This window comes from Cricetulus griseus, chromosome 7 (assembly GCF_003668045.3).
Source record: "Cricetulus griseus strain 17A/GY chromosome 7, alternate assembly CriGri-PICRH-1.0, whole genome shotgun sequence".
Lineage (NCBI taxonomy): Eukaryota > Metazoa > Chordata > Mammalia > Rodentia > Cricetidae > Cricetulus > Cricetulus griseus.
The window spans coordinates 60,799,683-60,814,816 of NC_048600.1; the positions used below are offsets into that span (position 1 = coordinate 60,799,683).

At 46.1% G+C, this 15,134-nt stretch overlaps 1 protein-coding gene across 5 annotated transcripts in view; it reads right to left on the minus strand.

Annotated features, from left to right (window-relative positions):
* The window catches only part of Cyfip2 (cytoplasmic FMR1 interacting protein 2), a 96,746-nt gene that overhangs the window by 47,002 nt on the left and 34,610 nt on the right, over positions 1-15,134 (minus strand). For all 5 annotated transcript variants that reach the window (XM_035447821.1, XM_035447820.1, XM_035447822.1 and 2 more), the window contains 8 exons: positions 14,799-14,952; positions 13,592-13,748; positions 13,051-13,147; positions 11,840-11,916; positions 10,030-10,138; positions 8,008-8,127; positions 3,565-3,764; positions 860-947 (listed from right to left, as the gene is read on the minus strand). In XM_035447821.1, coding sequence (XP_035303712.1) covers positions 860-947; positions 3,565-3,764; positions 8,008-8,127; positions 10,030-10,138; positions 11,840-11,916; positions 13,051-13,147; positions 13,592-13,748; positions 14,799-14,952 — 1,002 coding nt within the window. The remainder of the gene's footprint in view (positions 1-859; positions 948-3,564; positions 3,765-8,007; positions 8,128-10,029; positions 10,139-11,839; positions 11,917-13,050; positions 13,148-13,591; positions 13,749-14,798; positions 14,953-15,134) is intronic.

A 15,134-nucleotide genomic window follows, 5' to 3' on the forward strand; every position in this document is an offset into this window, starting at 1 on the left:
TACTCTGAAAATGGGAGCAAAGGTGGCTGAGTTTGTTCTGTTGGCAATAAAGCCACTGGCCTCTTTTTTGGTAGGAGACATGTTCCACTCTTAGGGTGGCTTTCTTTATTCCTCCCATATGATTCCCTATCATAATTAAATTTATACATACTGCAGCACTGGTGGAACTTGGTGAAAACTATTCCTTACCACACACGTGGTCATGAAATTATAGGCAGTTGTAGATTATGTCTCTTCACCCCTGATGTATACTGATAATGCAGACTTTAACCCATGTCTGGCCTACAAGGGGGATATACTAAATGTCATTGAATGAATAGACAGACGGACTGGAGACTTCTAAAGGACCCTGTGAGGTAATTACTTGGAATGAGGATGTGAGCATGTGAACAAAAGCCACACTAGGTAGAGGAGGCCTTCCTCTCAGAGGGTGCCCCAGTCATCTACAATGGCCTTCAAGCTCTGTCTGTAAACCCCTTATATTTACAGAGCCCAGAATCCCAGAATCCCAGAATTGCCAGACTATGTTATGATGAATCAACCAAGAACTGGGAGAATCTGGGAAGCAGCAAGGAGAATCCCCATATACCCCATTTATCCCCCAACCTCAGCATAGTACTCACACCTCACCTCAGCTCCCACCCAGTTTCCCAACCCCCCAGAGTTTTGTTTACTCCACCCCTGCTAGCTGTGAACTAATAAAGGTGAATGTACTTGAAGTGGTTTCTGCCTGGCTCTTCATGTACCTTTTGAACAACACAGTGCTCGGTGGCTTTTCTGATTTTGGGACCACCTTTCTATTTGTTATTTTTCCCCCTCACTCTGTCTGTCACAGGTGGGATGGGACATGAATAATTACCTTGGATCCATAGAGGTAATAAGGCTGTACATTGGCGGGTTTATCTCGTTGCGGTTCTTGGGTGAAAGGGATGGCAGTTCGGACAAAACTAGAAGAAAGGAAACAGTGAAGCAGTGAATTGAGTCTCACTGACATCCTCAAGGGGCAGGAGAGTGCAATAGCCCCTCCCCACAGACACCACAGCATGTCCTAGATGGCTGCCTACAAAGGAGCTCTTCTGATACCCACCCCCTTTGATTACTGTGCACTTTTCTAGTCTTCTTGAAAATGGGGAAACTTGGAGCCCACGAGGCACAAAAGTCAGGGTTGCTAGGTCTGAAGATAGCCTTCTCTGGGGCTCCAGTTTGGTTTAAAAACTTAATCAGTAAACTCCTTCTTAAGGGGCCAGGCAGAAAATCCTTTAGCTTTGCAGGTCAGATGTCTCGGCAACAAGGACTCGGCTCTGTCCCTGAGCAGGAAAACACTGTAAGCAATAGCACTCTAGTGAGCACGCCTATGTTCCAGCAGGGTTGTGATTTTAAATCATCTTCATGTCAAGACTCTTCCTCTTTGGATTTTCCCCTTATCACCTACTCAAGATGGCATCACTGGGCTGGGGAGACAAGACTGCTCAGCCATTAGACACTTGCCATATCATAATGAGGACCAAAGTTGGAATCCCTAGATCCCATGGAAAAATGCTCAGTGGGTATAGTTGCTCCCCTATAGTTCTAGCCTCTGAAGGTGGAAGGTGAACTCAAGGGATCCTCAGAGGAAGGTTGCTAGGCTACCTAGCTGAACAAGCAAGCTATGGGTTGATTGAGGGAGCCTATCTCAAAGAACAAGATGGAAGAGCTACTGAGGATGAGTCCTATCATCAATGTGGGACTTCCATGTAGGTGTGCTCATGCATGCACACCCACGTACTTGTGTGCCCACACATATTCAAGCATACATACATGTACACAGCAGCATACACACAAAAAAAAATAGGGGTGATGGTGGTGGTGTGACAATGCATACCCAAAACAAGATGGCAACACCATTCTTGGAACATGGGCTGTTCATAGCTAGTCTCAGTTCATGAACTGTTGTCATGGTTGGTGACAAGATAGGATATGCAGTTTGTAGTCCTGACTCAAATGTGCTATAAAGTCAAATCTTTATAAAGCTAACATGTCTTGCTCAATGCACAGACTGAGGGACATCTGTGTATGGAGTCTTCCCATATCCTTCCATTCATTCAATGTGGATTCAGTTTACAGCACTCCATCCAGGCTCCAGGGGTTCAAAGACTTCACCCTACACACATTTCCACCCATCCTTCTGTTCTCCTTAGCTTGTGAATACAGGTGCTAAGGCTCTGTGTGAGGAAAAGGATTAGCTCTTATCTCTACTTCAGTGCCTGCCCCAGAGTTACGTGCTCCTTCCAGGAGGCAAAGTTCCACTCTGCAAAGAGGCCTGTTGTGCACTTACATGTCCAGGTAAGTACATGTCCTTACAAATACACAATATGATCAGAGCACTGTCCTTCATCAAACTCTCCCAGGTGATGATCCTATTATGGCCTACGGAGCCTATAGTCTGTCCCCCACTGTATCTTTCATGGCTGCTGTGGGGGTCCCTGCATGCGTTATGGCTGGCAGGAAAATGGATCCAGATGAGGTGAGAATGAAACTTGGGTCCGGCTGGACTTTAGTTAGCCAGCGTTGGGCCAAAACTCCTGAAATCTGACACGAGGTAGTTTACTTTTTACAGATTTAAACACAGTAAGACTTTGGGGAAATGTTTCCTTGTGAAAATTAACACAACAAAGCTTTAGGCATAGTTACATCGAGACTCCTAGTACATGTCTTTATCAAAGCACCTGTGACTTTCCCCACAAGAATAGGATCTATTACTGAGGAACAGTGCTCAGGATAAGGGCCTAGGGAGGAACAGTTTGTAATAAGCGTAAGGATGGATTATTCTATTGATGGAGGATGCATAGTACATGGGACCTCTTTCATAAGGATGGGCTCTATTGACTGAAGAACAGTACTCAGGACCTAGCAGGCACAGTTTGTAATAAGCTCAACAGCAAACTCTTTTGCAAAGTACAGGGGACCTCTGTTATGAGGATGAGTTCTACTGACTGAAAAACAACGCTCAGAACTCTGGGGGATTTGATGAAGCCTGGCTTTATAGACTAGCAAAGACTACCAGGTATTAACACATCTGTTCCCAGCCTTCTGGATGAAAAACAGGTCCCAATTTCTTCCACGAAAGAAAAAAAAGCCTGCATGCTTAACAATTCTGGCTTTCTAGCGCTCATCTGTAAGCCTGGGCCCTCCTTTAACCTCTATCCACTCCCAACTCCCTTACTGTTGCCTTCATCCCAGCTTTAGCTGTGTGGCCCATAACAGATTTCTGCTGTTTGCCTTCTATATTCCTACCAACATTTTACAACTCACCTCCTGCATCACTTTCTTGGAGGAGAAAGCCTACACTGAGATTTGTCTCATTCCTGGATGGGACCAAGTCTGGTAAGAAGGCTCCAAGCAGCTGGATTGGTATCTGGTAGCTCACTATGGCATTGTTACATCCAGTCAGAGCTATATCCAGGAGGGGCTCCAGATAAACACTTGTCACAGGAATGAACAGAAGTGCTGGGCCCCATTTGGAGGCAACTGATCATAGCCTCTTTTCCTGCTCTGCCCAATGGCCCCTGCACAGGGTTCTCTTACCGGTTTGTGGATCCATTATAGCAGTAGTTGGGGAGGAAGTCAAAGTTCAGCTCCCAGAAGACATGCAGGGTGATGCGGCCGTAAGGGGCAGACACATTATGATTGGCTTCTCGGAACATGGCATCGAAGCTGTCTAGAGTCATGTGCTTACAGAGGAGTCGGTGCGTGAGCCGGTTAATCTCCAGCAGCCACTCTAGTTCCTGACAGAGAGAGAGAGAGAGAGGCTGCTAGAGTGTTGCAGGTTACACACACACACACACACACTGCACACTCCTTACATCTGGGGGAGACCTCCCCCAAGACAGCCTCTTGACATCCTCTATAAAGACAAGAACTCCCTACAGTGGCACAGGACAATGTCCCCTTCTTCTGATACTCTTGGGACAGGATAGGGCAGGAAGGCTACATATAACCTGGAAGAAGAGCTCTGACCATGTGTGAGCCCCATGTGCTTTTTTCTGGTTTCCTCATTGGTGAGGAAAAATCCAGTTTCTTAGTGTCAAGGGCCACCAGTGATAACTGTGACTGCATCTCAGTAGAGGTTATTTCTCTGTCCTGCAGAGAGTGCTAAACAGGAGCTACCACCTGCTTAGGGCTAATTATTCAGCTGGAATATGATATTTCTAGGTTTTTAGATCAACTGTCATCAAATTTTGGCAATGTATGGTTTAACCTAATTAGTATGTCCTAATTATATAAATGCCAGTATTGCTGTAGTCCTTACACATGTGAAAATTGAGGCTTTGAGAAGGCATGGCTTCAGATCCAGGAACTGGATTCCAGGGTTTTTTTGTTTGTTTGTTTGTTTGTTTGTTTTCCAAGACAGGGTTTCTCTGTGGCTTTGGCGGCTGTCTTGGAACTAGCTCTTGTAGACCAGGCTGGTCTTGGACTCACAGAAATCCACCTGCCTCTGCCTCCCCAGTGCTGCGATTAAAGGTGTGTGCCACCACCACCCGGCCTCAAGGTATCATTCTTAACCATGATCAAATTACCATTGGAAGCCTGGTGGTGGCACATGCCTTTAATCCCAGCACTCGGGAGGCAGAGGCAAACAGATCTCTGTGAGTTCAAGGCCAGCCTGGTCTATGGCGCGAGTTCCAGAATAGCTAGGGCAGAAAATCCCTATCGCAAAACAAAACAACCACTGGAATTTTTAAAGGAGCCATTCATGTGTGTGTGTGTTGGGGGGTGTGTGTGTGGAGGGGGTGTCGGTGTGGGGGTGTGGTAGAGATAGAATGCCTCCTCTTTTGGATTGCAGGTCCTGAGCCACCCAAGGTACTTGTAGTCTGTACTCAGCCCCAGTGACCAGGAACTTGTGTGTGCCATAAGCTCTGACCATTTGGAGTCCCACCCTCAGGCAGAGGAGAGGATGAGCTCAGAGTTTGGGTTTGCACAGTGGGATGCTGTATTTCTTGGGAAATGAAATGATGAGGAAACACTTCTGGTTGTTTGTCCTTGTTGTTCTGCAACTTGTCAATCATTATTATCGGAAAGAACCAAAGTCCAAATAGAAAGAAGGGAACTCAAGTTCTGGGGCACCTGAGGCCACTCTGGCCATGCTTTGGAGAAGCCAGCTTTGTTACAGAGGGGAGAACCAGAGGATGAGAAGGCCAATAACATGCCCAAGGTCACACAAGGACTATAAAAACATGCCTTGGATGGCATTCTTGGTCTTTGGATCCCAAATCACAAGTCCTTCATCTCTTTGATACAGCTGCCTGAAGAGATGCAAGAGGCTGGAGGTCCTTTGAAAGGGGAATGTAATATACAGTCAGTCTTTATATTCTAAAACCATATTGGGATGGTATGGGCCAGCTTTCCAGGGAGCTCAGTGAGTCACTGGCCACAAAGACCTGGCTCCCTTCTCATCAGCCACAGCCCCACCCCTAACCCCCAACCTGACAAGTCCACTTTGGTAGAGTCAAGGCCTCAGCCCACACTTCTCACATTGCAGTTTGTCCTCTGGAACTCAGGCTGTAAAGTGGGAATGCAGATAAAAACTGCAAGCATTAACTGCAATGGGGCCAGGCAAGCCAAGAATGGGAGATTAACTGGGATGCAAAAGTATTGGAGAATGGGATATCTGTGACAGAGTGGAGAGCCCCTATCATACAGGGCTCAGAGGCTGTGTTACTTGTGGCAGAGTGGAGAACCCATCACACAGGGTCAGGCCTGGTGCTTTGACACTATATGGTTGTTTCCATGTTACAAAGGGTTAGGGATGGCAGACCCTAAGTGTTCCCAAAGAATGTGAAAACTTAGATTTTAACCATGGAGTGGTCTCTGTACCAAGAAGAAAATGAAGGGCAGAGAACAGACTCAGCTCTCTGCTTCCATCTCTTGGGCTGAGCTGGCTCCTGCATCTCTGTTCCCATTTGCTGAGGATGGGTGATGCAGTAAATAACTTTTAATGGTAACTGCTAATGACTTTCATTTCTAAGATCATTGGACCCATTTAGCACACTGCTTGAGGTACATTGTTTGGGGTAAGATAATGAGATCTGGGGAACAAACTTGTCCTATTGTTCTAAGATTTTAAGTTTCATAAACTTGTGTTAGTGTTAAATGGGTGGATACAGGGAGACAGTATTCAAAACTATTGTTGGGGCTGTGACATAAAAGCAGAATGGGAAAATAAGACAGCCAAATGGGTAATTTTGAAGAACCAGTGGGCAGAGAGTAGGAATGAGGAGAAGGAGGGGCTAGCCACACTAGAACAATCACAACTCAGAGAGGTCAGAGGGATGCCAGTAGGTATCTGAGAATTAAACACAGCAGGGGCTGGTAGGCCTGTGGAGCTGACTGCAAGTTTAGGAGAGCTGGACCTGCTTAAATCTCCTAGCTCTATAGTCAGAGCCAGGAGGTGGCTGTCATCTGGGAATGCTAGTTTGGTGCTGTCAGAGCTCCTGGAATCTTACTTGCATGCTTCCAAAGGTTACATGTTGACTCAAGATTTCAAGTATGTGGTAGTCAAAAGAAAGCATACATAACCCACAGTCTTCAGCTTCAGCATCTCGCTTAGGCTCCCTGCGCAGCATGCTTGCACAGCAAGCTGACTGAGTCCCCAAGTCACTGCAGGGCCTATCTTTTCACTCACAGTGACCTCCACATTTTACAACAGTTTTGAAGGTGCAAGGGCACAATCCTTGGTTTGTTTCTGCCATTGTGTGGAGGCAGAAGCTGCTCAGCCAATGCCCACAGGAATCATGCCTACCTTCAAGGAGAACACCGCCTCCCAAGGGGGTCCTTCCTAGCCCTCACAGGGAAGAGGATGTTCTGGGTGGGGATCAGGGCCTCATCTGATTAACAAGGCCTTTCACTGCGTGTTTTCATTTTGTTCTAGCCAAGAGAACATTCAGTGTCTTCCAGTGAGTGGGAAGTGGCCATGGACATCTGCCCCCCAGATATTAGTGGAAAACAAATGAGCTGAACAAAAGAGAAGAAACTCTAACTCCTATCTCTTGAGAGATAAGCACTGAGGACATTTTAATGTGGTCAAAACAAAACTGAATCTCCCAAGATAGAGGCGGCTAAGTGATTTCAGGAATGTGAACTATTCTACATTTTTTCATAAGTGACTCAAGACTCAGGTGAGTAGTTGGGGCACGTCCTGCTGTCCTGCTTAGAGATATATAGATACTGCCTCTTCCCCCAACCCCCAGAGAACATTGCAGCCCCATAGTTCTTTTTCTCTTAAAGAAAAAAAAAAAGCTATTACTTATTAAGTGTTTATCAAGTACTAGGACCCATTCCAAATTCTTCCCTGTTGGGTTCCTACTGTGTCCTTCACTTTAGCTGTGAGGAAACGGGCTTGGTGAAGATGCGTAACTTTCCCAAGATCACAGAGCTAGTGACTGTCAGGCACAGGACTGGGATAAGAAGGCTGTCTGAGTCTGGTGTCCTTTATGCTACCTCTTATCGAAAAACTTGATGGGGCAATTCCAACTGCTGTTTTCTAGAAGGGGACAGGTTTATTCCTGACTGTGCAACAGGGATAGATCCAAAATGAAAACACAGGGTGCTGTTCAAAACCATTCATCATTTCATGATGGAGATAGCAGAACAAGCAACCAACTATAGAGCCCTTGCATGCCCTCAACCACTACAAGCCCTTCAGTGACCTTGTGCTACTTTCTCTAGCCTATGGGGACTCTGCCTGTTTGCTCTACTCTGTAGAGCTGAAGGACACAGTCAAACAGGGATGGTTATCTCCGATACAAGGAGGCTCTCCTCCATGCCCCACACCGGCCTGCCAGTCCAAAAGGATGGTAAAACCATTCCTCTTCTATTCACGTCTTTTTTTTCCCCCCAGCTGCTCTAGTCAGGTGTGAAAGAAATCCCCTGCTTCTCTTGAACTGGCCCAGAACAGCTACAACCATTTCCAACTAAGCATCAATTGGAGGCATCTCTGAGCAGAAAGCTTGTAGGCCCCTAGTGTCTTACCACAATCGAAGTCAGGTCCTCACTCTCAAAGCGGCTGATGGCCTGGTCCAAAGATTTGTACATGGCAGCTGAAATCCGCTGGGTGATGAGTCTGTTCAAGTCAATTGATCTGCCCAACAGCTGAATGGCAGAGGGAGGTGGGGAGGGGGGTGGTTACTTAATATCTACATGGATATCTGACAACTAAACACAATGTGCTGGTAGGAAACTATACTAAAATTATAAAGAGCATTACTGGGACAAGGGGTAACTATACGTAGAATATAGATGGCATCATGAAATCTCTTAAAAAGGCAATTCTATTTAATTTTTAATCTTTGTGTATATGTATAAAGGGGACATATAAAGGGGACACATGCTTATGGGAGTGTGACTTGAGCATGCCACAGAATGTGGGGGGGGTTGAGGGGACAACCCTGGGTGTCAGTCCTTCCCCTGTACTTTGTTTCAGGGCAGGGTCCCAGTATGCCAGGTTAGCAGGCCCTCAAACTTAAGGAGATTTCTCCATCTCCAGTCTTACTATTAGAGGGATGCGAGCTACTGGCTTTGCATTGGTTCTGGGGATCTGAACGGAGAACCTCACTTCTCTGAGCCATCTCCCCAGTCTCTCTGTTTTGATTTTATAAGAGAATGTCCTTGTTCTTAGGTAATACTGGATGAGATGCGCATGGTGAAATATCATGACAACTGCAATTACTCTTAAAAACTTGAGAAAATGTATGTATAGTAACACATGTGCATCATTTATACATATGTTCACTGTATGTATGTAAGAGGAAATACACATATGAGAAAGAGAAAACTGAACTCAGTATAGTGAAACACTCATCACCGTGACTCTGGCCAGACTGGAGGCAGTTGTGCACCTTCCTATTCTGACTTCTCTGAAGGCTTTACATAAAACCCACTGAGGTAGAATACAACTCATTCAGGCTATGGGAAGAGGCTTGGGGCAAGCTCCAACCTCCGGTAAGTGCTTCTACTGACACCCTAGGTTCAACCCTGAGGTTCATTCTGTGTCTTCCTGTGTTCAAATCATAGTTTCCAGGGAGCAGTAGCCACCTTAGCAATGGCCTACTTTGTGCCCTTATGGGAATGATTTTAAAAGCAAGCATACAAAGAGCCAATTAAAGGGTGGGAAAATATAGCTTAAGACAATTTCCACTGGGATCCACATGAGTATTAGTGCAGATGTTATGAAGACAACAAATAACCATTTACTGAGTACCTGCTGTGTGTGCTATGCTTTGCTAGGTGCTAAGTGACTACTCCTAAGTATTATCTATCATAGGATAAATTTCCTACTAACCGATTAAGGTCCTACATGGGGACTCTGTGGCTAATTTTGGCTGTACTGTGACTGATAGCACTCATCTACTGAGCCTTGTTTTTTCTCTCCTGTGACTGGCAATAGATGCCCATGGAGTTCAATAGGTTCCTGTTCATTTCAGCATCTTCTTGGCTTTAGCTCCGGTTTTTCACAGAGACCAAGGACCATAAAACAACCACACAGCTATCATGGTACACAGGCTGTTTTGGTACCAGTTTGGCCACCAGCAGGGAGAGTTCGGGGTCTGTGGTGGTACCTGTTATGCCTTTCTAGCTCAGACTAGAAAGTTTAAACAGAGATGTGTCCTTATCCCCAGCAGTGTTTGCCCCACATCTGGGGACAAATGTTAACAGAAACCACTGCATAAAAACAAAACCATTTTTACCCCATGTATAGCTTGATGCATTTCATTTAAAGGGGTTGCAGCCCTTTTCATTTATCTTGGGATTAGGCTACCTGTCTCTGAGTGACAGTGCTAATAAGAGAAGGGGACTGCTCAGGACAGCAGGCCATGGTGGTCACAACTTCTCAGGGGAAGACTGGAGAGGAGCCTCCAAAGGAAGGTTACTACTGTTTGTAGAGTTCTGAGGCTGCTATGTCTGGAGGCAGCACAAGGCAGGCAGGGAAGTCCTCGCTGTCTCCATAGAATCTGTCCTTCTATCCCTCCCAATCTCAGCCTTCTCCCACCATACCTGGACATGTCTCTGTTTCAGTAGCGTCTCATAGCGGTTGGATGGTGGGTACGGAATGATCACTCCATAATTTTTACATTCAGCTCTAAAACGTTTATCCAACAGGACACTGGAAGGGAGCAACATAAAATAGGTACACTGAACATGGTGGTAAATGGTTTCTCAACAGCCCAGCCACATCTATGTCAGAGCACAGGGTCCAACCAGGAAACACAGTCTTAAATATCTCAAACATAACTGTGACTGCTCTGGACACAGTTCCCCACATTTCTTTCTGGCCACAGAAGCTCAACATGTGAAATGGAATTTCTGAGTTAAAGATAGGTAACCCAGGGTAGAGACCATTACTCTCTTCTTATGACAAAAACAACTGAGTGCATTCTTAGTATATCCCAGTGATAATTCTAGGTGCCAGAGATACCAAGGTCCTTCCTGTCCTCAAGGCACTGACTTTCTAGTGAAGAGACTAATAGAACAAGCAAGGAAACAAAATGGTTTGCAATAGGAATCCTGTGCATAGTGTTCACCATTCACAAGCTAACACATACATACATACACATATCACATACATAGATACAAACACACACACACACACACACACACACACACACACACACACACTCAAGCACATGGACACACATACACACATGTCCGTACATGCATACACATACAGTTATTCTTAGTATCACAACGATCCTATAATCAGGTGTCCTACTATTATCCTCCACATTGAGGCAGCGGTTATAGAGTGTTCCTAGTACTTTAAAAACAATAGAACAGGACCATTTGGAGTTAGGAATTATGGGAAGTCTCTGCATGGGGATTTTGTGGGACAGAAGCTAAATGGCAAAGATAAGGTGCAGTGCATGTCAACTCCTATTTGAAATATGTCAAGCCTGTCAAAGCAAAAAGTAGCCAATCACTTCCATAGGGGGAAAAAAAAGCAACTAAGATGGGGAATTACCCTTGGGATTGCTGATTAGTGCATCTGGACTTCCATCAAGAACCACAATACTTTTATATAAATGTGTTTTCCTTCATGACAGTACCATTGCAAGTGTTTTAAAACCCAGGAATTCCTTGGGTAATGGGGTGGGGAGTTAAATCAGTATCTTCTAGTAAAAACACTGATAAGCCTACAAACCTGACACAGTCCAACTCAAATTTCTCCACCCACGCCCATCCTTACACACCTTAAATACATTCTCCATAGATTTAAAGGATGAAGTTTAAACATGAAAATCGAGTCAAGCCACTGCCATGCTTCTGAAAGCATTTTGTGGCAGTGTATCCCTCTCCAGGATCTTCAAGGTTCATGGTGCCAAGGCACACAACCCGCCCTCTAGTGGCCTGAATGGCCACTGCCATAACTAAAGTTTCCCAGCTGCTGGATGCAGGCAGGCAAGCTATTATTTTTGTACTTGCTCCACCACGGCTTTGACAAGAAGTTCCCTTTGCCTGCATATTCTGTACCCAACCCTCACCATGTTTCACTTAACTTCCTAGACACTGCTTCCTTAAGATGGCCTTGACCAGCTCAGGTTTATCTGACATACATACCCAGAGTCCCATGAACTATTTGATGATAAACTTCCTTCAGTTCTCATCACTCTCTGTCCTTCTATTTAACTGGAGACTTCATCAAGTATTTGTACACTACCTAACTTTTCTCCTTTGCAGTGTTTCAACGCCTGGAACCATGGAAAGTGCCGGCTTTCCCTTAAGTGCCAAATAAGGGAGAACAGGGAAATTGTGTCTTCTGGGCACCAGGCTGATGAAAGAAGGCTACTCACAGCCTACGCTTGCCTACCTGCCAGCCATGGCTTTGTAGTAGGCAAAGATCTGGTCTGCCAGCTTGTAGACAAACTGATCAAAACACAGGTTCACCTGGTGAAGAGAAAGCAGGGAGATCAGTGGCAGTGGTCTGGATTGACCACAGAACTTGGGCAGTTGGGAGGGCACCAGGGCAGGGTTGACTGAAGTGCATTCTGGGGCAGCATGACAGCTTTGATATAGAGTGTAAAGAAGCAAGCATCTGTGGCCATGCCGAGGTGAGGAGTTTGGCCCTTTGCTTTCAATGTCTTCAGTTAGTTACAGGAGAGCCAAAGTTCAAAAGGGCCCAGGAACCAGTCTCCCCATTGCTCCCCCTGCTTGGTTGGGGAACACAGTGGGAAGCCCCTCCTCTCAGGTTGTGATTACCCCCTACCAGCCTGCTAAACCGAAGACTTTGTCTCCTCCTTGTATTTGATTTTAATTGCTCTGCAGAGTTAATTTTGAGAATGTCCTTAGAAATAGAAAAGTCCCTTTCTTCTAGTGTTCCTTAAAATTCCTCTGGCTTTTAGTGTACAAAGTCTGGCATGGCAGGGGTTCACAATATTCACAGGAGACTATGAAGTTCAGAGGGAAGACAAGATCACACCTGGACATGGAGCATCAGAGCCACGTCTTCCATTAATGACCAGAGAAAAAAAGTGGCCAAAATGGGACTTGAAAGACACCAGGTTCTGGCAACAGTAAGGCAGGAGACAGAGCGAAAGGAGGGGCTCTATCTTTGATTCCTTTCTATTAAGTGTAAGATGACAGTTTTTTGTTTAAAGGTTTCTGTGCTTATTATTTGACACCCACTGAATTACACAGGGCAAAAGCCACAGTGGGTGCTATGTATGGCACAGGCTTTACACCCACAGTGTCAGCTTCAGCCCATGGTGCTGGCTTCAGACCCAAGAACTGAGGCCTCCTGCCTGGGCTATGTGCCTCTGGATGGCATCATTTGCAAGCCAAAATGTATATGCATATGAAGGTCATAAAAGTCATGAAGCCCCTCGTTGTAGATAGCACAGACTAGGAACGAGGAGAGAAAGGAGTGGGCCATTGTACACTATAATGTTTGGTAGCCACAGCTATCATGAATATTGTTCCCTGGAGCCACTGACATCCCCTCTCAGTTTGTGTTAATTGCTAAGTATTAGACAAGTTCCAGCCTCTTGGGAGACTGCAGGAACAAAGAAGTGTGTCACTTGCCTCAGCTTCAATCTCATCATAGAGGAACTGCTTTTTGAACTTGGTGAGAGCATAGTAGGCGCTGTCATTGTACAGATCCAAGGGGTAGAGGACATACCTGGGAAGGAACACAAGAGTCATGGGGGGCAAGTTACACTGGCCTGGAAAACACAAGGTATGGGCAATGAGGCAGATGGCTTGGAGCTGAAGACAACTTTCTGCCCCTCCCCATGCTCCCAGTGCCTCCATTTAGGAAGGACTTGCTCTCCAATCTGCACACAGATATTAGAAGTGCATGATGCTAATGGATCCCTGCAGTGTCTTAAAACCTTAGCTAGGATAGCACATCTTAGTTCCTTAGCCTTAGTTCCTGGTAATTTCCCCAGCATGGCTGCTATGAGATGGACAAAGGTAGGAAGGGCAGGTAGGCTGAGGTCTTGGGGCAGAGTACAATGCCTCATCTCTACTCTGCAGTTTCTTCTGTAAATTGAAGACATCAGTGACAAGCTGTCCTCCCACACAACCCCAGGAGCTTCCTGGTTGGCCCAATCCTGTCTCTTACTCCATCATGGAAGGTTCTTTGGTTTCCAGGATATGGTCCGTTAGAATCCAGGGCATGGACATCTCAATAGGAAACTGGATTCGCCGGCCCATGGTTAACTCCAGGAAGAATTCTCGGAACCAGAGCTGGGAGAGGTCACAGCATTGCTGTAGAGCTTCTGGAAATACAGGGAGAGAGCCTTGGCTTAACAGAAATGCTCACACGCCAGAGTGTTTGCTATCCATTGGCTGTCACTGCCACTGACATCAGTGTGCTAGGTGCACAGTGGGCATGTCATATGTGGCCCTTCCCTGTCTTGTGCCTGAAGCCAGCTTAGTAGGATCTATGGGGAATGGCACCTGCCAGCTTCTGAGATAGGGCAAATGATAGGGGAAGGGGTGGTTGCCAAAAATTTGCCTTCCCACCATTTCCACTAAATCCCTATAGAGCCAACTAAAGAAGCATGATTTACATACAGGGGTGTGTTTTTAGAACACACCTACCAGTGCTCACTTTCAAGGAAGCATGGCTCCCTCATCCCCTGTATATGGTGACTCTGGATCCCTTACTGTTTGGAGGTCTTGAAAGCCCAACTTAGGCCATTCTCTAATGGAGAAGCCTGGACTCTTTTTCACAAGTGCACTGAGAGTCCCCTGTCACTGGCGTCTTACTTGTCTTTACCCTGCTTCAGCCAACCTCTCAGAGCATTGGAAGAAGAGGGTAAGGGACCCAGGTGCAGCCTGGAAGCCTCCTCAGCTAAGAGCCATGAATACAACAGAGTTTATAGCCACTCGGACCAACAAAAAAGGCTGGTCCAGAGAATCTGGGCTATAGACATGCATCGTTGTTTGCATTCCTCCTCCGAACTAGCCACAGGCTAATCCAGTACATGCTGGGTTACAGATGTGTATCCTGTATGATTCCCCTTCCTAACTAACCCCAGGGTGATCCGGTACACACTGGGCTACAGACTTGCATCCTGTATGATTCCCTTTAGCCACAACTGTCTTCCAGACAAACTCAGTTGGTCAGAATAGGTACAACACAGAAAGGTTTTCCTTCTTGTTGTTTTTTAAATAATTCTTTTGCCCCTGGGAGCAAAATGTGCCCCCCCCCTGCCATAGTTCATGATTCCATCCCTCTACAAACTTCCAGCCCTACCGCCTTGGTTGCCCTGGGGGGTGGGTGTCCCCGCTTCTTTCCCCCAGGTGGGGGCCCTGAGGCTCACCGCTGATGTTGAGCAGGTGTGTGAAGAAGAAGGACTGCTTGTGGAAGTCCTCTATGGCGAGGACGATGGGTCCATCCAGGCTGCTTCTGAGGGTCTTCTTGGAGCCGCTCTTGTCTGCGATGAGCGACTCAAGCATGGTGCGGACCATGTACAGCTTGAAAAGGAAGGGAGAGAAGGTCACAGTGGCCCTTCACACTGAGGGAGAAGTTTGCTTTCCCTTTCTACCTCCCTTGTTCTTTTTTCTGCTCTTAAAAAAAAAAAAAAAAGAACTGTCTTAAAGAAGCACTGGTTCAGGCAGAGAAGTGGATTTGGAGCCATGGAAACCTGTTCTTTCCT